This window comes from Bos grunniens, chromosome 13, assembly GCF_055505025.1.
Source record: "Bos grunniens cultivar Pamir isolate PY7600 chromosome 13, Bosgru_T2T1.0, whole genome shotgun sequence".
In the NCBI taxonomy this organism is placed as follows: Eukaryota; Metazoa; Chordata; class Mammalia; order Artiodactyla; family Bovidae; genus Bos; species Bos grunniens.
In genome coordinates this window covers 65,729,794-65,751,856 of record NC_141177.1, presented here as the reverse complement: position 1 = coordinate 65,751,856, position 22,063 = coordinate 65,729,794, and the positions used below count along the sequence as shown (strand labels likewise).

Genomic DNA, 22,063 nt, shown 5'->3' with positions numbered 1-22,063 from the left:
TGATTCCTAGTGAATCAAATTCTGCCAAGCTTCACAGCCTTCTCGGGGAACCCGGTTCATTCTCTAGAATCACCCTGTGGCGCCATCTCCCGGAGCTGTCAAGAAACTTGGGATTTAAACCTCCACCCTCTTTCCAAGTTCTTTTATTACTCTCCTCCCGAGTCTTTTTCGGAGCCTCCCTGGACGCATGCGCCTTTGATGTGCAGCAAGCCATGGAGAGACTACAATTCCCAGAAGGCCTTGCCAAAGTGGGGGGAAATCCCATGGTCCGGAAAAGAGGGAGGGAAAGGCAGGAAAACTCGCGAGAGAACGAGCTTGCCGCGCCTGCGCGAAGTGGGTGGAGGCGGGTGGAGAAAGTGAGGAGGAAGAGGAGGAGGTGCTGTCCCACAATACCAGGCGGGAGGGCGGGCAGGCGGTTTGTATCCGGGCTGTGAGGTGCTGGGAGCCTCCGCGGACCTTGCTGTTGCCTCTGTCTCTTTAACGCGAGAGGAAGCGATGCGGAGGGGTGGAAAATGGCAGAGCTGCAGATGTTACTAGAGGAGGAAATCCCGTCCGGCAAGAGGGCGCTGATTGAGAGTTACCAGAACCTGACCCGGGTAGCGGAGTACTGTGAAAACAACTACATACAGGTGAGCCGCGCGGGCGGGCGCTGCCGGCCGGGCCGAGGACCCGCCACTGGCCGCCCGAGTGACCAGCCCACTGGGCGGGGTGGGGAACTGCCTAACCCCAGCGGCAACCCCAAAGCCCAGACCCAACCCCAAGCTCAGCCGGGGTAGATAGCGAGCGGCCAGGTTCGGGGAAGTCGGGCTGTGATACAGGAAGTGGCTGCGGTGGTTGAAACCCCAAGAAGCCGAAAGAGAAAATGGGCGAGGGATCCCGGAGCCGCGGCCGCCGCAGCCCGGCGCCCCGCTGCCGTCCTCCTCCCGCGCGGGCTCGGCCCCCAGGACCGCGCTGCTCTCCAGCCGCCTTTCACCGCTGGGCTTCCGTCCCGGAGTCCCCCGCCGCCGGCCGAGGGTCTCGGAGCGGCCGACTGAGCGTTTAGCCGAGGGCCGGGACGAGGAGAGTCAGGAGCCGGAGGGGAAGCGGGGGTGCATCGGGGGAGGGTGGGGTGGGGGCGATTATGTCAGTTTCAGCCCAGAGGGTGTGTCTTTTATTTATTTATTTTTTAAAAAAATTGGTCATGAGTCACATCACATAGACCTCCCCGAGGAGAGGAGGAAGCGGGTGGGGAGCGAGGGAGGGCGTAGAGAAGTTAACCTCCGAATTCCCTTTAATTGAAGGTTTGTAAATCTGCCTGCCTGTCGGTTTTCAAGTCGGGTTTTTTTTCCCTCTCATCAATTTCACTTCCGCCCCCACCACAATATATTCTAGAGACTGTTAGGGCGGTCGTTAGTGTAAAACACAAATTATCCTTAACTACTTGGAAAAATGGCTTGAATATTCTCTCTTCCCTAAAAGTTCTTGAACTGGTGGCTTCTTAAGTAAAAATAGAACGGTATAATCGCCGGTTGCTTTTTTTCCCTGAGGTTTGTCTCTTTCCATCCTAAATACATGGACAGAATGAATCTCCGAACTACAAGTGTAACGTCAAATATGTTACTGTAAATTTATTAGAAAATTCTTGTCACTTTTCTATGACAGGGGTTGGTTGTTTGCTTTTAATGTTTGAAAGTGAATTATGTTGTGTGATAGTTTAATTTGTAGATCTTTAACTGCGTAAACTTAACAGTTTGCAGTAGAAGCAAATAAAAGTAGCAGAGTCCTTTGAATCAATGTAATGGCACGAAAAACTTGCTTGTTAGTGGAAAGGCATGACCAAAACGTGCTTTGAAAGGTTGGGGTTATTGCAATTGAGAACTAAAGTATTTATAGAAATGCATCCCATGCGATTATCATTTTTAAGAACCAATCGTCTCTGTGTTGGCAAATACTTTTCCTCTTTATTTTTAGAAGGAGATACTGTTTTCAGAATATTTTGAATATTTCTCAATTCCCATATTAGTAACATCGTATTTTCAGTAGCACTACTAGGAATTTATCTCATAAATTTTTTCAGGCTTTTAGTTTAGAAATTCCACTGATAAACTTGTTGAGTGCCTGCCCCAACTACTGTATTACTTGTTTTTGCAAACTTTATATTTGGCTTTTAAGAAAATATTTTTTTTTTAAGAAAATATTCTTAAATCTAGTAGGAATGTGAATATAGTTTTCAAATAGAAACGCTATCTTACAGTTTATCGATATTAAAAGTAAACGCGTTTTATTTAACTTCACATGAAGAACCTTAAAATTGAGGTGAATCTCAGTTTGCTGCAGATATTAAAGATTTTGAAAGCCAAAGGAAGAGCACAGAAAGTTAAATTACCCACGTTCTAGAGAAGTCATTTCTTTGTAGAAGTCAGCAGACAGGCGCTTCATAAAGGGCTGGTTTCTTTCTGTTTTGCATGTTGGGAAATCTGACAAATACATGGTGTGGTAACTGCTACGTGTTTTAACCTGTCTGTTGACTGTTTCTTTTTCACGTAGTTGTGTGCTGTTTTTTTGGTTTTTTTTCTTCCTTGACCCCTTTTCTTTTCCCTTCTTGCTACCATCATGTAATTTTGAAGCACTGTAAAATTTCATTATATTTGTAAATAAATCATTCTGTTTCTCTTGTGGTCTTTTAAGCATGTTAGTACCATGGTGCTAAGATGCACTGTCACTGGCCCCAAGTTGGTTTTTTTTTTTTTTTTGGTGATCCTCAACACCAATGAGATACTCAGAAGTACTGGAGGGGAGAGGGAAGGATGAAATTCACACACAGCAGTGTTTATCTTTGTACCTTTGGGCTCCTGAAGCTGGTCACTAGCTGCTTTCCCAGGAGGCTCAGACAGGCTCCAAAGATGACATGCACTTTGTGGAAGTTGATGTGGTGGTAGCTGATTTTGTGATCTGCCATGGTGCTGTGGAGAGGGGACAAATAGTACTGGAAATATCCGTTTGGAAATCTTTTGAGATCTCTCTGTATCCCTTCTATGACTGACTGGGTAGTGGCCAACACCCTGTGTAAACATAGCTTCACTTGGAGAAAGTATATGGTCACTTGTGTTTTGAGAATTTTTTTATACCCAAGGTGAGTTAAATTATTGCCTGAGTGATTTTCATCCTGAGAATTTAGTTTTGTGATTTTGTTTCTTTCCTACACTTTGGAAGTACAGTTCTGGTAAGGTGTTTAGCTGGCAAGTTCTTTTGGCTGTAGTGCAGTTGAGTCCTTGAGCACTTTGTTAGCTCTTTTGATCCTGTTGACTTTATTAAATTTTATTATTAATAGCAAAACTCCTCAGAAGAGTCTGCTATCTTTTAAAAAGGACAGGGCTTTTGAATTTCTTAGGGAAAATAGTATTCAAAATAGTGTATTTTATTTAGATATAAAGAAAAATCTTTGCCTTTTTCTACCTTAGTTAGAATTTTCTGGTGGTTATGTCAAGGACAGTCACTGTTCAACTCGAATTCATTTGTTCTGGCCAGTTCTCTGCACTCCACTTCAGGGTCCATACTGCCTTTATCATAGGGACTCTAGGGGAGTAGGAAGGAGATACAAGTTAAAAGGAGCAGAAACTGTTTACGAAAGATTTCTCAGCATAGGTTGAGTAAGGACAGGAAAGTCTTACTTACCTCTCAACTTTTTAATTTTTTCCTCTGGAATCCCCCCCATAGGGGCTTCTTTGGGGTCAACAGGTATATCCTGAAGTCTGGGAGGATGAGGGGATACCATCAGTGAGCTGCTTAGTTTAGCTTGATTTCCTGTACCTGTGATGTTATTTGTATTCATTTGCTCATTAGACTGATAATCTTGGAAGGCAGGTAATTTTTTGAGTGGGAGCACTTTGGAGTAGGTAAAAACTGACTCTTTTGATACTCTATAGTTTATTCCAGTTTATAAAGTGATGTCACTTAGGTATTACAGTAATTCTATGATCTTTTTCTTTCTCCTTTCCTTTTCTTTTTTAAACAAATGAGCAATCTGAGGTACTGAGACATTGAATACCTAGCCTAAAGTTCCATATCATGTATGAGATAGCGCCTGGAATCAAACCCAGATTTTCTGATTCTGCATCCTAAGTGGATAAAAAGAATGTATGAAGAGGGTAATAGAAAAGGGAAGAGTAAGACACCTGCTTTGCTTATTGAGTACCTACTCTGTCCCAGTCTTTGCTGGTTGATTTGTATTATCTTTAATCCTTGCAAAAACTCTGTGATAGACAGTATTCTCTTACAAATGAAGAAATTAGGACTCGGAAAACATAAATCAGTTTTTATTTTATCATACAGTTAGGGATTGGCAGTCGGGATTTCTCTGTAACTCTCACAGGCTCTAAAAGCCATACTCTTTCCATATCACACTGTCTATAGATGCGAAGGAGTCCAGAAATGTCATGAAATAAACAGACTCTTGAGGGTTGTGTCTGGGATCCTCACAACTATTTAACTATTGTTTCCTCTGAATTCCACGCTATACTATAAGAACAGGTATGTTTGTAATTTGGCAACTTGCCTGAATCACAAAATACAGTAGCTTTGGCACTTGAAGTATTGAATTACAGGAGTTGTAGGCTAGTTTTTCACTGAGCTCACTGGTCCCTTTTCCTTTCTTGTGTGTTTTTGCCTTTTTTTTTTTCCTCTTCTGAATCAGCTTTGCAATTGTGATAAGGAAATTTTTAGAAAAATTAGTAGACGTTAACAAAACAAAAAACATCTTGAAATATTTCGAGTAGTTCTGATTTCCACACAAATTGTGTTCAGGTAAAGACAGTCAGAATGATTGCAGAGATGAGGACAGGTTAGAAATGGTAGAAATCTTAATTGTACTTGAAAGTTTGAGTAAAACAGTAGTTTGAAAAATTAGAGAAATTAGAGATGTAGTTTGGAAATCTATAATACATGAATTAGGGTTTAGTAATGCTCAACATGGTGATTCTAGTTAATATTGTGTAATTGCTAGGAGTGTAAATCTTAAAAGTTCTCAGTATAAGAAAGAAAACTTGTAAATTTGTGTGGTGATGGTTAACTGGACTTACTGTGGTGATCATTTTGCAATATATACAAATAATAATGAATTATTATATTGCACACCTGAAACTAGTAGTGTTATATCTCAATAAACAGAATGGAATTTTAGATAATTTTATGGAAATTCCTCAGTTAATTGTTAGATTGACCTATATCGTGTCATAACATTAATTGAACATTAACGGCAACCCATTCTTGCTTTGAGAATCCCATGGACGGAGGAGTCCATGAGGTCTCAAAGAGTTGGACATGACCGAGCAACTAACACAGTGCTGCCACTAAACAGGCAGAATCTGACCTTGCATGTTAGGTCTTAAAGAAAGTCCATTCGTAAGAGTGGAGTTTTATGCCAGTTCTTACTGATGCTCTCAAGAGTACTGAATATTCTTTAGGGCTGCATATCATTTGAATGTTTGTATTAAAACAAACATCTTTTTTTCACTTTGTAACTACAGTACCACTAAGAACTTTACATGTGATACTGTGATCTAGTTCTGGTCTGTGATTAGATTCTCAGTTTTAGCTTGTTTTTGTCTTTTGGAGAGAAGTGTTTTTTTTGTTTTGTTTTGTTTTTTAGAAAATTGTTGAAATAATCCCTTCAAATAAGAACACTTTTCTAATTCCTCTTCTGTGTGTGTGCTTTCTCCAGTTGGTTCTGATAGGTGGTGAATGCTAATACTCCTTAAAGTAGAAAAGAGATGTTTGGACCATTTGAGTTCTGATCAGTGCTATTTATTTATTTATTGACATATAGGATCTTAGTTCCCTGAAGAGGGATCAGCAGTGGAAGCATAGTCTTAAGCACTGGATGGCTGGGGAAGTCCCTCTAGGGCTATTTAGGATAACTCTGTTTATCTTAGGTTAAATTATATTCTAGGAATTAGGCATTTGTGAGTTAGCAGACAAGAATGTATTAGCCAGAGAGGAAGATGCTAATACTGGGACAAGAGGTTGAGTCAAATATTAGAAGAGATACAGACTGTAATTCCATGAAAATAGTGGTAGTACAAAAAGTAAGGTAAAAGTCATAGTTAAAAGCTAATTTTGGAGCATTTAAAAAGTTTGAATTTGGGGGGAGCTGTGTATTTTTTCTAATGCCTTTTATTGTTGATTATAACTTTTACTAAAATTACGGCTTGGTTTTTGAAGAATATTTTGAAGAATAAAGAAGTCAAGCCCTGGAACTAAAAACTTTTTAGACCTTAATATTTATTTAATACGACATCATGCTAAAAATAAGGGATTTTTTTTTTAACTGCAAAATTAAGAAGATAAGGCATTTGGAAAATGGTGATTACTGGATTTTGTTTTTAAAGCAAATAGCTGACACATACTTTAATTCCATAGAAAGGAGACTTGAAGTTTTTTAAAGTACTCAAATAGGTACGCTTAACTAATTTACCAATTTTCTTCATTTACAAAATGAAGTTTTCTGAGATATAGTTGGTAGTGAACTAGTATTTGTGAAAAAAACCTAAAACCAAAACATCCTAAGGAATGTTATGTGTGTTTGGCGCATGGGCTTAGTTACTCCGTGGCATGTGGGATCTTCCTGAATCGGGGTTCAAACTCACATCTCCTGCATTGGCAGGTGGAGCCACCAGGGAAGCCCCGAAGTCTTATTTTACTAATTTTTAGCATAGTAAATTTCAAATGTACTCAAAAATAAAGAGAATAGTATAATGATACCCCCAAATGTTCATCATCTGGCTTTAATGATTGCCAGCTCATGGCCATCTATCATCCTCTCCTGTCTCTTTACTGTTCTGGTAAAGTCCATCTTTGACATATCATCTCATCCATAAATATTTTAATATGTATCTCTACAAGATAAAAGTCTTATTAAATCCACTGCACAACTGCTATATGTGGGGAAAAAGATAATGAATGTTACTATAATTTATTTATGACAGTAAGGAGTAGAGAGCTTCAGAATTGTTAATATATTTTAAATTTACAACCAGTTTTGTTAGTAACTCCTGCCATAGATTGATTAGAATATTGCTATATTATTTGCTTCATAATGCAGTTTTAGAAATTGAGCTATAAGTCATATAATATAAAACCAGGAATTTTAAAGTATACAGTTCAGTGGTATTTAGTACATTCAATGTTATGCAACCACTGCCTTGATGTATTCTAAAACATATTCATTGCTCCTCAGAAAAGCCTGAGACTGTTAAGCAGGTTGTCCCCATCTCAACCACCCTGCCCCCAGCACTTGGGATCCACCAATTTGCCTTGTGTCTATTAATTTACTTATTCTATATATTTCATATGAATGGAATTATACAATATGTGGCCTTTTGTGTCTCTTTGACTTGTATTAGGTGTAATATTTTTAAGCTTGGTTCATTCACTTGTTAGCATGTGTTAGTACTGTATTCCTTTTTATGGCTGAGTAATACTCTAGTGTGTGTATATAATACCACATTTTGTTTATTCATCTCTTGGCTCCTCCATTATGCTTCCCTGGCACCTCCTTACCCAACTACCACCACTGATTGATCTGTACCACGTCCTGTTGATTCTTCCTCTTAAATATCTCTTTAAATTAGTCTTTGTCTCCATTGTACTACCCTAGTGTAAAGCTTAGCAACTGCTCTAGCTTCTGTCTTTACATTACCACATATCCCCTCTGATCACATCCCCATTATCCACACTGTGGCTTAACCGGCACTTTCAAAATGGAAATCTGATCATGTCACTCCCCTGCTTAAAAGTTAGTCAGTGATTCTTCATAAATATGCAGCCTCGCAGTGAGGCCTGTCAGGCCATATATGGTATAGCTCCCGTCTTTCTAGTCTTGCTATGTTCATTCTGTTGCTCTAGTCTTACCAGTCATAACGCCCTTTCAGTTTTTTGAAATTTGATTCTTCTCTACCTTTGCAAACGGTGTTCTCTAACTAGAAAAATTGTTCGTCTTGGTCTAAATATCACTTATGTGTCAGGTCTTGTAGTTCAGGTGAAAAATTACCACATTCATTCATCGTTCTTCATTTGATCAAAATCTTTTGAGTACCTTCCAGGTACCACAGATAAAATAGTAAGTGAGGCCAAGTTCCTACCCTTAGGAAGTTTTCATTATAGAGGGGAGGGGACAGAGGATCCCCAACCCCCCCTCCCTAAAAAAAACCAGACTTTCACATAGGGAGAAGTGCTGTTTGGAAAGTTAAATAGGGTGACAGGATGCAGAAACCTGGGATTGGGCAGGAGGAAGTGACACTCTATGGAGTGACCTTTGAAATGAGACCTGGAGGATAGGGCATCTTCCCTGTGAGGATCTAGGAAAAAGGCAAGTTCAGAGGCTCTGAGATGGGAAAAATCTCTCTAAGGGTAATGTCTACAGGGTAATGAGAAGGAGACTGGTGGGAGAGAGTCAGAGAGATTGTCAGGGGTCAGATCACATGTAGGCTTTGAAAAGTGGTTGGATTTTATTCCAGGTGTGATGGGATTATCATTGCAGTACTTAATTTACTTTTTGAAAGAATCATTCAGGCAACTGAGTGGAAAACATACTGAAGGGAAAGCAAGAGCAGAATTTCCAGGAGGAAGGGTATTATTATACTAGTCCGGGCAGAGAATGAGAATTGCTTGTACTTTGTTATGGGTTGAGGAATTCAGGGGAGAGAGGTTGGCCGTTTTTAAGGCAGAGCTGAATAGGGCTTACTGATGGATTGACTATGCGGTATGAGGGAAAGAGGAATTGAAGGATGACTCCTAGTCGGAATTATTTTCGTAACTGTGTCAGTGGATGGCTACACATGGGCGGGGGGCTATCAAGAGTGCACTTGTGGATGTGTGTTCAGTCCGAATTAGATTTGACAGTGAAGTAGATAGGCTAGGTAGATAGTCCTTCTGGAGTTTAAGGAGGAGTCAGAGTTAGAGATCCACATTTAGGAGTCATCACAGAATAGATTACCACTGCCTCATAGAACTATAATGTGAGTCCCATATCTAATTTAAAATTTTTATAATAGCCATATTAAAGTATAAAGAAATAGGTTGAAATTAATTTTAATAACATTTTATTTACTCAGTGCATCCAAAATATAATTATTTCAATAAGTAATCAACAGAGTTTGTTAATGAGATATTTGCGTTCTTTTTAAAGTACCAAGTCTTTGGAATTTGATGTGTATTTTATACTTGGAGCACATCTTAGTTGCAAAGTAGATAGTGAAAAACTGGGACAATTAGTGAATGGGAAGTCCTGTGAAATCTAAGGATTGTTTAAATTGAGGTGCTAGAGCAGGTGAACTGCAGAGATACAAGAAGAAATTGGATGTTCAGAATACAGGATTTTTAAAAATCTAGATTTTTGAAAATGGTGTAAATACTAGTGATGACCATGGAGGGTTTTGACAGTGATAAAGAAAAAAATGTTTTAGTTCAGGAAGTCTGGAGACTGAGAGGCCAGGGTTTGGGGTGGATTATCTGAGTGAATGTTGACATCACTAATAATAATGACAGGAATGGTGATGAATTAATGAGTCCTTAGCAAAAGAGGGAGTGATGAGGATGTTGGTAGATGACAGTAACGAGGTTACTTTCTTAGAGATCTCTTCCCTCCGAGCTCAATTTATACTCCGTTCCGTGCTCCCCTAGAATCCAGTGTGTTTCCTCTGTGCACGCGTTACATCTGTTTGACAGGACGCTGATCTCCAAGAAAGCAGGTGTGCCAGGTTTGTCTTGTTCATGCCCATGTCTCCAGTGCCTGCCCGTTGCCTGGTATGTGAGCTCGGGAAAGTTTACACGGACTATTCAGGAAGTCTGGAAGGTTAGTTCTCATCCTCATTCTATCACGAATTAGTTGTATTTTAACCAACCTTTAACTCTTTTGTTGTTGATATTTAGTTACTAAGTGGTGTCTGACTCTGCAGTCCCATGGACAGTAGCCCACTAGGCTCCTCTGTCTATGGGATTTCCCAGGCAAGAATACTGGAGTGGATTGCCATTTCCTTCTGCTAACTCTTATCTTCTGTAAAAGGACAAGTTTAAACTAGATTATGTCCAATTGCAGTTCTGATGGTTTTTATTAGTTTGCTTCTGACTTTTTAGTCTTGTAATTCCGGTGCTTTTCATTTGTTTGTTTCTGAGTTATTTCTTCAGTTTCCTCTTAAAAACCCTCTGATTTACTTCCACTTATTCCTTCTGTTTTGTATGTTGAAATGTTTACTTTGTCATTGAATAAATAAGTTCAGTCTTACTGAGGAGAGAAAATATAAGTGAGATTGTGTTAAATTAGAACATCTTTGTCTTTATCTCTTCACAGTATATATCAACTGTATCGAAATGTAAAGGTCTCAGGACTCCTTTATACTCCTAAAAAAAGCTAAAGACCCCAGAGAACGTTTTTTAGATGGGTTATATTTATCGGTATGTACTGTATAAAAAATTAAAATGGAGAAATTTAAAACATTTATTAATTCGTTTAAAATAACGTGATGGGTTTTAACATAAATAATATAAATAGTAATATTTTGAAAAATATCCATAGGTTTCCAAAACAAAAAAAAGTTTGAAAAGAGTGGCATAGTTTTATGACTCCAAATCTCTTTAGTGTGTGGCTGCTGCTGCTGCTAAGTCACTTCAGTCCTGTCCGACTCTGTGCAACCCCATAGATGGCAGCCCACCAGGCTCCCCCATCAAGACTCCCCAGGCAAGAACAATAGAGTGGGTTGCCATTTCCTTCTCCAATGCATGAAAGTGAAAAGTGAAAGTGAAGTCGCTCAGTTGTGTCTGACCCTCAGCGACCTCATGGACACAGCCTTCCAGTCTCCTCCGTCCATGGGATTCTCCAGGCAAGAGCGCTGGAGTGGGGTGCCACTGCCTTCTCCAGTGTGTGGCTGGAAGACAACTAAATTCTTGTATCTACTTCCGCATTCAACCTATTGTGATACTTTATTTTGGTTGAAGTATATGGGAAAAATCTGGCTTCATACACTTATGTAGTTTGAAAAAGAGAAGTATTTTAATAGTCCATGTATAGAACTGTGGATAATTTTGTTTGATATTGTATCGAAACTTAGATAGTAGTTCTTAACGGTTTGTTGCAGTGTGGATTCTGAAACAATGTCAACATTTTATACTCCAGTACATTAAAAATTATTGCATGGGTCATTTGGATGGAAAATATTTGTTCACTTAGTTATGTGGATCCTTCTGAATGTTGACCCATTCCATTATAGGATATTAAAAAAAAAATCACATTCATTAATATCACTGTAGATCTTCATGAGTCTTAAGTATTGAAAAGCTTCCAAGCTCACATTGGTGGATTAAAGGTTTCCAAAATTCTAATGTTTACTTGAAAGCTCGAATTTTACTGTTGGCAACAAACATTGCCAAACAAAACAAACAAGAATTTTCCTTGAAATGATAGGCTTACTTCATTCACTTTAAGGAAGATGTCTGCCAAATGTCCAGTCTGATTAACCATAGTTTGTCAGTTGTCTTTCGAGGTAACACGTAGTTTTTGAAGTTGTTTTTTGAAGTTCCATGGAAAAATTACTTACTTAGCTTGCACAAGTGTTTTTTCCTATTATACTTAGAATGCAGCAGAATTATTTTAAAGTATTTTTCCTTTTGTTACACAGAATATTAAAAGACATCTTGTCAGAAAAACAGGCAAATAGCGTTAGTATTACTATGAAAACAATAGTTTTGACCTTTCGAATCTCCTGAAAGGGTGTGAGGGATCCTCAGTAGCCTGCAGACCACACTTGGAGAAACTTTGATATGAATAGTTGGTTTAGAAGGCTTAACATCAAGTTCCTTCTGCAAGAATTCTGTTAATACAGCATATTCTGTTTTAATCATTTTTGATAGTTTCTTATATTCTGGGTGTTAGTTTTCCTCTGTATATTTTACTTTTCAGCACTAATTTCCAAATAGTTTTAGTTTCATATATCTGTTTTCTCCAAATCTTACCCAAGTCCAAAGTTTGGTAATTTGTTTGAATAAATTTATTTGATTAATAGGAAGTTGTTTACATTATATGATTTTTATAAAGTAATATGAAACACTGATCTTAAATTGTTTATAGTAATCATTTAATTTTTTTCTAATTTGAGTATGTTCCAAATTAGATTTGAAGAAATCCATTGTTGATATTACCTCTGGCCACCTCATTCGAAGAGTTGACTCACTGGAAAAGACTCTGATGCTGGGAGGGATTGGGGGGCAGGAGGAGAAGGGGACGACAGAGGATGAGATGGCTGGATGGCATCACTGACTCGATGGACGTGAGTCTCAGTGAACTCCGGGAGTTGGTGATGGACAGGGAGGCCTGGCGTGCTGCGATTCACAGGGTTGCAAAGAGTCGGACACGACTGAGCGACTGATCTGATCTGATGGTACATATATCCCTTTTCTGTACTGATTTATTTATGTCTTAAAAGAAACCCAACTAAAGTGGGAGAAAAAGTTAAAAAAAAAACAAAAACAACAACAACAAAAACTGGCTTTTTGTTTTGTTTCAGCTCTTTCTCTGGCATTTTTCCTCTTAGGCTTTTTTTATATTTTTAATAAAAAAAACTTTGGATTAATCCATCTCTCTTTCATAAAGGTTGAGAAGTCTTTTTGTTTTCAGCTCCATGTTTCATTACAATTAATAATTAATCATATTCAGAGCTTGCTTAGGGAGACAGACTGGTGATACTCCCATTCTTTCAGAATAATCAGAGAATGCCATAAAAATCCTAAAGAAAACAGGCAGATTTTTACAAGTTTCTAAGTTTGGAACCATGGGAATGCCCAGTAAAATGAAACATGCATAATTATATGTAATGTACTTCATTGTATTACAGAATATATTAGTTTGTCCCCTATTTACTTATTCAGCAATTTTTGACTGCCTATTATGCCCTGAGTGTATTTTGCAAATCAGATATAATTTCTGCCTCCCTCACTAATCAATCACGTGCTGTAATAAATTTTATCTGAGGAAACACATGTTGACATGAGAGTGTCCTGTCAGGTGGTTCCACCTAGCCTGGCAAACCAAGGAAGGAACGCTGGGATGGAGATCTGAAGGGTGGCTATATTGATAGTTAACCAAGAAATTGTGAGGGAAGGAACAGCGCTGTCCCTACCAGAGGGAACCAGGAGCATTATATGTGCAGGCCCAAAGGTGAGGGAAGGCAGAATGATTTTGAATGAGTTATTAATATAAACCCTTGTGCTCTAGAGTATAGTGAGCAGAGAGAGGATAGTGATCTGAGAGGAGTTAGGTGAGGACCAGATCATTAAGGTTTTATAGGCTGTGTTAAGGGTGTTGGTCTTTTTTTCTGAAGCTGATAAGAAGACATTGAGAATTTTAAGCAATGGGATGGCATTATCATTTTTACTTTTTAAAGATGACTCGTGTTTAGAGTGGAGAACAGATTGGAAGGAGGCTGGAGTACGTATGGATTGGAAAGAGCTCAAGAGGAGATGGGGGAGGCTGGTCTTGCATGATGATAGTGAGTGGTGGTGAATTATCTGAATTTTCTTGTGCCTGAAATTGTTGTGATAGGCTGTGACTACTTATTTTTCTTTGCTAGAAGGAAGAGTGTTTGAGGCTGTAGAACTGTTTTAAAAGTAACTCAACAAATAGTTATTTCATGCTCAAAAAATAGTTATTAATTGCATTCTCTGTAAAAGACTCTTTCCTAGGTGTTGTGATGTCAATATTATATGTAGTATAGTTATGTGAAAAATCATTGAACCATAGCTTATAAAGCCTTAAATTTTGGGAAGAGGAAACATTCTGTATGGAAGAAAATTGTTGCTTTTGAAAGGTTTTTGGTTTTAGTTTTGGCAGTCAGTAGAATTTTGCTTATGCAAAGAACAAATGTCAAGCAGCATTTTTTTTTTTTAAGGAGCACATAGGTAATGAAAAGATCGCTGTAAAAGATTCTCATAATTCAGTTGCAGTCAAAGCAGAACCGAAAGTCCCCCTTCCTCCTCCTTCCCATTTGCCTGCCTACCCCTCCTCCCAACCACTGTCAGTCTGTTTTGTATCCTTGCACTTTTTGCTCGGAGGATGAGGATGCAGAGTGACCAGGTAGAGGACGGTTGCATCTGTCCACACATAAAGGGTATTTCTTGAATTGAGATAGCTGTAGTTAAGAGAGAAAAGGACGGAATAGGTGCCAGAAGAATCAGGAAGCTTGGTAAAGGGGATACGGTTGATAGGAAAGGGAGAACTCAGAGATGACTTATTTTACCTGGAACCGTTCTCCAGCATAAAGCTAGTACGCCCACAGAAAGTAATTTGCAGTCATAGAAGTGAATCTATAGACCTTCTCTTTTTCAGCTGTTAGTACACAGTTGGTTCCACCACACTCCAGCTTTTACTCCTCCACAGTTGAATTGATTGGCAGAGCAGTGGGCTGGAGAATAGGAATACGGCTTGATGTTAGCTGGCAGCGTGGGCAGCAGGGGAGCAGGAGAGAGGAAAGGGAGGGACCCTGAGTTCTTGGCTGTGTACTGTTGGGTCAGGAGGCGAGGGGCAAGTTTCTCCTTCTGATGTTAACTGATGTTCTGTCATAATCTCCTGTGTTACAGATCGCTGCATTTTTAGACATGTGGATTGAGAACTCCCCCTTTCAGAAAGGATCTTGTAGAGAGAATTTTAAGGAACAGAGCAGTGTTTGGGGGTTTCAGGGAAGTTTGAATGCCTCATAGCGTGAATTTGTCTGAGTCATGAGTAACACGGAAGGGGAGGTTGACAAGCGAGGGATCTAGGTAGTAAGTACAAAATGCGCACCAGGGCACATTTGAAAGAGCTGAAAGTTGTTTGATTTTGATAATGTCAGTTGCCAGGGAGGGTAGTGGGGGAGATGAAGGCTTGGTCAAAAATATCCCTCAACTACTGTCCTTCAACTGTAGAAAACCAGTGTAGTGTTTCCCAGCTTGGAAAACAGAGAAACCACATTTTAAATGTAAGGTAACATTGTTAAGGTGAAATTGTGCTTTTGCTATGTCCTGATATATACTCTGTTCTTTTGTGTGGACCCATTTGGTATAATCAACAGATGTCATTCAAAAGTGGGTAAATGTAGCAGAAATGAATTACAGGTCTGAATAAATCACTTTTGTATCAACCATGTGTCATAACTTGGGGACTCCTTGCATTAGTGGGCTTATTATTTGTATTTAATAATGTGGAATATAGAGCCACCTTATCTCCAGTTTAGTGGTGCATTTCTTTCACACTCATCCTTATTCTCCCTACTCCTCCTGCCTCACTCTCCACCCCACCCCATCCCAACCCCCCGCCAAAAAGAGAAGAAAGGCAGGCAGGGAGCAGGGTACTGTCTGTATGAAATCCTGCCACTCTGAGGATTTTTGTTTGTTTTTTGGGCTGTTGTTTTTTGGGCTAAGAGGTAAGGTGAGAAGAATAAATATGTTCACAATCCAGAGAAAAATTATAATAAAGCTTCCCTTTTACAGTCAGGCTGAAGTCTTAGAAAAAAATTGAGTTTCACCAAAATGTTTTGACCTCACGGATACTGTAAATCCTGTAGTGATCTTGTTTCTTTGCAGACTCGTGGAGATCAGAGCCAGACTTATGGCTCCAGTTTGTCATGTAGTTCTCTGTGGTCTCTGTGGTCTGTGTATTAGGGTCCTGCCTTTATCTTCTGTATTATTGGGTATCCTGATTTTTATCTTGTATATTTTCCTGTTTTATTGTACACATTTTTCTGTTGGTATAGTAATAGCTAATGGTCCTACCCCTAGGCCAATTAAATTGTAGTCTTTTTAGAGGGGAGGTAAGGATTAGGTTGGGTCTAGGGCTCTGGAATTTTTTAAAAAGCTCACTGGGAATGTCATTATCCACTTCAGGTTGGAAATCTCTGTTCCAGAGCAAGAGTGGTCAGTGTTTTCCCAAAGGGCCAGGTAATATCAGTATTTCAGGCATTGCAGGCCAAGGGGTCTGTCACAACTACTCAGCTGTGTCACTGTAGTAAGAAAGCCATAGATGCATGTGAATTAATAGCTGTGAAGGTGTTCTCATAGAACTTTGTTTGCCGAAGGTAACTATTTGGCCTGAGGGTCATAGTTTGTTGAGCTCTGTTCCACAGCCTGCACTAGTTACACTGCTGATGCATCAGAACTGTGCTTGAACTAACATACTGAGGTGAATGGATTTATTTTTTTCTCTTTCACTTTTTTCCCCCAATAGACTTTTTAGAGCAAGTTTAGCTTCACAGCCAACTTGAATGGAGGGCACAGAGATTTCCATATGCTGTCTGCCCCACATATGCACAGCCACCCCATTATCAACACCAAGATCGAATTGTCAGGATGGCATATTCATTACAGTTGAGGAACCTACATGGACACATCATTAGCACCCAGAGTCTAGAGTTTGTTTACGTAGCTTAGGGTTCACTCTTGGTGCTGTACATTCTTTGTTTTTGGTTTTCTTTTTCATTCTTTGGGTTTTGACAAACGTAGAATGACATGTGTCCACCATTATACTATAGTACAGGGTAGTTTCACTGCCTTGAAAATCCTTTGTTTTTCACTTACTCATCTCTCCCTCTTTCCTGACTCTTGGCAGTAAATGATCTTTTTACTGTCTCTACATGCAAAGAGTTGACTCATTGGAAAACACTCTGATGCTGGGAGAGATTGGGGGCAGGAGGAGAAGAGGACGCCAGAGGATGAGATGGCTGGATGGCATCACTGACTCGATGGACTTGAGTCTGAGTGGACTCCGGGAGTTGGTGATGGACAGGGAGGCCTGGCGTGCTGCGATTCATGGGGTCACAAAGAGTCGGACACGACTGAGCGACTGAACTGAATTGAACTGAAGGTTTGCTTTTTAAAGACTGTTATATAGGTGGACTCATACAATTTGTAGCCTTTCAGGTTGGCTTCTTTCACTTAGTAATACTCATCTAAGGTTTCTCTGTGTCCTTTCATGGTTTGATAGCTCATTTATTTTTGGCTTTGAATAGTATTCCATTGTGTGGATATACCACAGTTTATCTGTTCACCCAATGAAGCACACCTTGGTTGCTTCTAGGCTTTGGTAATTATAAATAAAAGCTGCTATACTCTTTCGTGTATGGGTTTTTGTACGTACCTATGTTTTCACCTCTAAAGTGACTGTACAGTTTTGTATGCACATCATCAGTGAATGAAAGTTTAGTTGCTCTGTATCCTCACCAGCATTTGGTGCTGTTAATATTCTGGATTTTGGCCATTCTGATAGATGTGTAGTGATAACTCATTTTGATTTCGATTCCCCTAAGGATGTGGAGCATCTTTCCCTATGTGTATTTGCTATCTGTGTCTCTTCTTTGATAACGTGTTTGTAAGGTCTTTGGTCCATTAACTCGGGTGTCCAAATCTCTCTCCAGATTTGGGAAGTCCTATGCTATTATTTCTTTAAAAAGACTTTATGCCCTCTTCTCCATCTCTTGTTCCTGTGGGACTCCAATAATTCACAGATTGTTTCTTTTAATCATATCCCCCAAATCATGTAGCCATTTTTCACTCTTTTTCATTATTTTTTTTTCTCCAGTGTTTGAAGTTTCTGTCTCCTGTTTCACACATTCTTTCTCCTATTTGATCCATGCTGCTGTTGATGGTCTCTTGGATTTTTTATTTCATTGATTGCATTTTTTAGCTCCAGAACTTGTTTCTTTATTAGGATTTTTATCTCTTTGTTAAACACATTTTGTTCATGTGTTTACTGATTTCATTAAATGATCTTTCTGATTTCTTGTAGCTCATTGCGTTTCCTTGAAACACTGTTTTGAGTTCTTTATTGGGTAAATCACAGAACTCTTTGTCTTTGGGATTGGTTACTGGAATATTGTGAGCCTTTGATGGTGTCCTTTTTTCTTGAATTTTCATATTCTTTGAATTCTTGTGTTGCTGTCTTCACACTTGAAGTAGAGCTGTCAGCTCTTTCAGTCTTTACTAATTGACTGCAGGAGAGAAATATCTTGTCACATCTGCTAGGAATTCCAAGGCTTTGATAGATCTTCTAAGAATATGCCTGCTCTAAATATCTTGCTCCTCCTTGTGACAGAATTTTTAAGCTTGCTTGCATTCTTTTGATCCTGTGAAGTAACAGGCATTGTTTTTTGCTTTTCTGAGGGTGGTGCTTATGGCTCAAGTTTATGGTCTTTCCCAGGCCACAGGTTCAGTCTGCCTCTCTGCGTGCTCACTGATCTTTTGCAAAAGCTCACTCTGCCACTATCAGGAGCGCTCTCTTGAGCCAGTTATGAGGTGGGGATATGGAAGGCTGGGCACTTTGGGGCACTGTGGGCAAAGCGTTCTCGGAAGCTTGTGGTCGGGTTTCCTAGTGGAGTCTTTGACATGCTCAGTAGGATCCACATCCGTTTTGTTGTGTACCAGCCACTCACCACCTCCTAGAGGTGCTGTTCACACTTCAGAATTCTGGATGGGGCGAGAAAGAAATGGGCTTTGCAGTGTGTCCCACAGCCGGGAAGCCAGGGGCTCCCTCACCTGCCCTCACTTGACCCAGCAGAGAAGTCGCTGGTTGAGAAGGGCTCTCTTGGCACTGAGCTGTGCTGCCTTGGAGGGATGTGTGAAGTGGGTGAAATCAGACTGTTCTTCTTACCCTTTCCAGTGCATCTTATCTCACATTTCTTTTGCTCCAGTGGTGGGCTGGAACTTCTCTATGGTACTCCTGGACTTTCACAGAGGTTCTCTCATCTCTGGGTGATTGTCTAAATTAGTGTTCTCTAGGGGCTCCTGAACTGCAGCTGCAAGGAACTGGAGCTGGTTCACAGGTCAGTGCATGGTTGACCCTTGAGACTGATGTCTGTATATGTATTACCTGATTACAAGTGGGTAAGAGTCCTCCTATGCCCCTGGCATCTGGTGCTGGTGTCAGAACCAAAGCTAACTGGGGCTGTAGCTATGGCCTCTGGTATAGAGCCAGTTTTAAATCCAGCTGAGACCATGGGTACAAGTCTGTTTTAAAACAGCTTTCCTTGATCTTGTACTACACCTGGGTTTTACAGTTTGTTCCCTGGATCCCACAGCTCCCTTTTGCCCAAGGATGGATGCAAAATTGTTGAAGGTAGATGTGACGAAGGACATCATATTCAGCTGTCTGACATCATCCTTCCATATATACTTCATAATCACTTTGTCGATATTCACAAAGTAACTTCCTCGGATTTTGATTGGAGTTCTGTTGAATCTGTAGATCATGGTGGGGAGATGTGATGTCTTGATAGTATCAGGTCTTCTTAGGCATGACAATGGATTCTCTCTGTTTAGTTTTTTTTTATTTCTTTCATCAGAGTTTTGTCGTTTTCCTCATACAGATCTTGTACATATCTTGTTAGATGGCTTTCTTTTTAATATTATTGTATATCCTTAATTGGTATTTAGATTTCTAAATGGTTATTTGGTTTGTATTCAGTATGTGGTATTTTGTTAATAAAATGTCTTTTATCTCTGTTTTATAACTGATGGATGGGAATAGAATATCCCTCTGTCCATGTCTCAGGCTTTTTTTTGGAATACTTGTAAAAATGACTCTGTCTCACATATTTTGGGAATAGCTATAATTTAGAAAATTTAGCTGCTTTCAATAAGACTTGTTAACTGAGTCTTAATATCACTGTAATTCTTACACTTTTATATAATAGATGAAGAAATTAGGGGAAAATATAGTTTGTCAGACTGTGTCATGCTCGTAATTTTTTGGTTTGGAAAATGTGGTCAGTGAGTGAATCAGTCTAGGATGGAGACCTCCAGTACTGATTCTGTGAGGCTGTTTTGTGAGCTGGTGTGAGGAAATAGGCAGTCAGTGGTAGCACAAGTTACTTTTGTCGGTATTTATAGAACCTTGATTTTTGTTTGTTTGTTTTAAAGCAGGAGTGCTTAGTTTTCCCCACTCAGTTAATTAAGGGTGGTGCTGATTGTGATGGTATTAACTACCACTCTACCTTGTAGTTTGTGAAACGATGCTTTGTATTCCTTAAGTAATTACCTCTCAAACTCGCATTTATTTGAGTATGAATTAAAGATATGAATGTGTTCCTGTATGAAGAATAACTTGGAAAAGTGTTAAATGTTTGTTTTTTTCTCCATTTATAGATCTCTTATGTACAGCTTTAATTGTTTCATTGGCCAAGAATGAACTATCTGGAGGAACTATTTCTCCTCAACTATCTGGAGAAAACTTTCTCACTCTATTCCTTTTTCCCTTCTGGTTAATTAAAATTCACGTGGTGTTCAAATCTTGGAGGAAACACTTCAGTGGATTCACTGACATTTTAAAACTGTACTTCGTTCACTCCTAGAATCATAGGCTGGGAGGCAGTGGTCTCCCCCTATGCCATTTCTTTTTTTCTTTTTATATTTATTATTTTTTTTGAAAGATAATTGCTTTACATATGCCATTTCTTTTTAAAAAAGCAGGTACATAGTCATTTTATAACTTGCTTTTATTACTGTTTTATATACCTTTTCTTGTGATGTATACTCCACAAGGTGTATACTTAAGCTCCTGTTTCTTTGCTTCTTCACTCTCAGTCCACGCTTACGGCCTCATGAGGAGTCCCAGTTAACTGAGGAAAAAACAATTTAGGTTTAGTTTACAAATGGTTCTACATGATATGCTGGTGCCAGCATGGGCATCTGTAGCCCTATAGCCACAGTCAGCCGTGACCTGGAGCGCAGTGGTGAAGGGAAATTCCCTCTATGGGCAGATCTTTTTGTTTTAATTGACGTATAGTTGATTCACAGTATTGTGTTAGTTTCAGATATACAGCAAAATGATTATATATATATGTATATTTTTTTCTTTCAGATTAGTTTCCATTATAGATTATTAATTATTACAAGATACTGAATATAGTTCCCTGTGCTATATGGTAAATCCTTGTTGACGCTCACTGGTACATCTTTGAGCAGCACACCTAGTTGTTTTGTCTGGAGAGAGAGATGGTTAGAGATGTGGACCCCCTCAGTTCATGGCAGTAGCTAATTGTTTGGCTAATTGATCATGGGCTTGGAAGGAACATAATTGGAAGTATGGGGAATAGATATACAGACATACTTCCAAATGGACACTAATATTTGGGTTTATTGTGAATGCCCATCAAAGAGCAGCCTCGGCAGAGAAGGATCTTAATGATCAGGTGGACAGGATATCACGTCTGGATTTCAGCCTTTCCCCGTCTACCTCAGTCCTTTCCCAAAGGGCTGATGAAAAAGATATCACAGTGACGGGCATGGAGATGGTGTGTATGCTCAGACACATCACGACTGGCTTAGAGCCCACTACCGCTGAATGAACACCTTGCTAATGGTAGAGGGCCCGCACTGTGACCCCTAAGATGACACCATTCCTCTGGAGGGACCAGCCAGATACCTGGTGGCGAGTGGTTTGCGTTGGACTACTTCCATAACGAAGAGGACAATACTTTGTTCTCCTTGAAAAAGCTGCTTGCCCTGGGCATGTATTTACTTCCCCTTCCTGCATTGTTTCTGCCAAAACTCCTTATTGACTTTCAGAATGCCTTAATTATGTCTTGGTATTTTGTATCACATTACTTCTGACCAGGCAATTGATTTTACAGCAAGTGAAATGTGGCATTGGGCTCATGTTCACGGAATCCCTGGTCTTAGCATATTCCCCATTACCTTGAAGAAGCTGAAAGGATAGAACAGTGGAATGTCCTTCTGAAGACTCACTGTACCTGCTGGTGGCAGTTCTTTGCAGTGGTGGTGTGATGTTCTCTGAGATGGGGTCTGGTCTCTGAATCAGTCACAGATGTGTGGTGGGGTTTCTCCTGTAGCCAGCATTCATAGGTCTGGGGCTCAAGAGGTGGAAATAAAGTGACCTTTTCTCACTTACCCCTAATGATCTGCTGGCAAAAATTTTTCTTCTTTATCTTCGACTCTGGGGCGTGCCAGTATAGAGTTCTGAGTTCCAAAGAGGAGTGCTTTTACTGGGAAATGCAGCATTGGTTCTATTAAACTGGAAATTGAACACCTGGCCACTTTGCCTTCCTTGTGCCAG

The 22,063-nt window shown here is 39.7% G+C and overlaps 1 protein-coding gene and 1 long non-coding RNA gene across 18 annotated transcripts in view; both read left to right on the top strand.

Moving 5' to 3' along the window:
* Window positions 1-386: 386 nt before the first annotated feature.
* Window positions 387-22,063, top strand: part of ABI1 (abl interactor 1) — an 88,089-nt gene continuing 66,412 nt past the window's right edge. For all 16 annotated transcript variants that reach the window (XM_086334730.1, XM_086334728.1, XM_086334724.1 and 13 more), the window contains exon 1: window positions 387-629. In XM_086334730.1, the coding sequence (XP_086190856.1) occupies window positions 513-629 (117 nt within the window). In that variant the 5' untranslated portion in view covers window positions 387-512. The remainder of the gene's footprint in view (window positions 630-22,063) is intronic.
* On the top strand, window positions 9,692-12,260 carry LOC147361131 (uncharacterized). 2 transcript variants are annotated; one of them, XR_015139800.1, is made up of 3 exons: window positions 9,692-9,829; window positions 10,325-10,428; window positions 12,126-12,260. It is a non-coding gene; the product is annotated as an uncharacterized LOC147361131 (long non-coding RNA). The 2 variants fall into 2 exon arrangements; XR_015139801.1 differs by having other exon boundaries at window positions 12,141-12,255.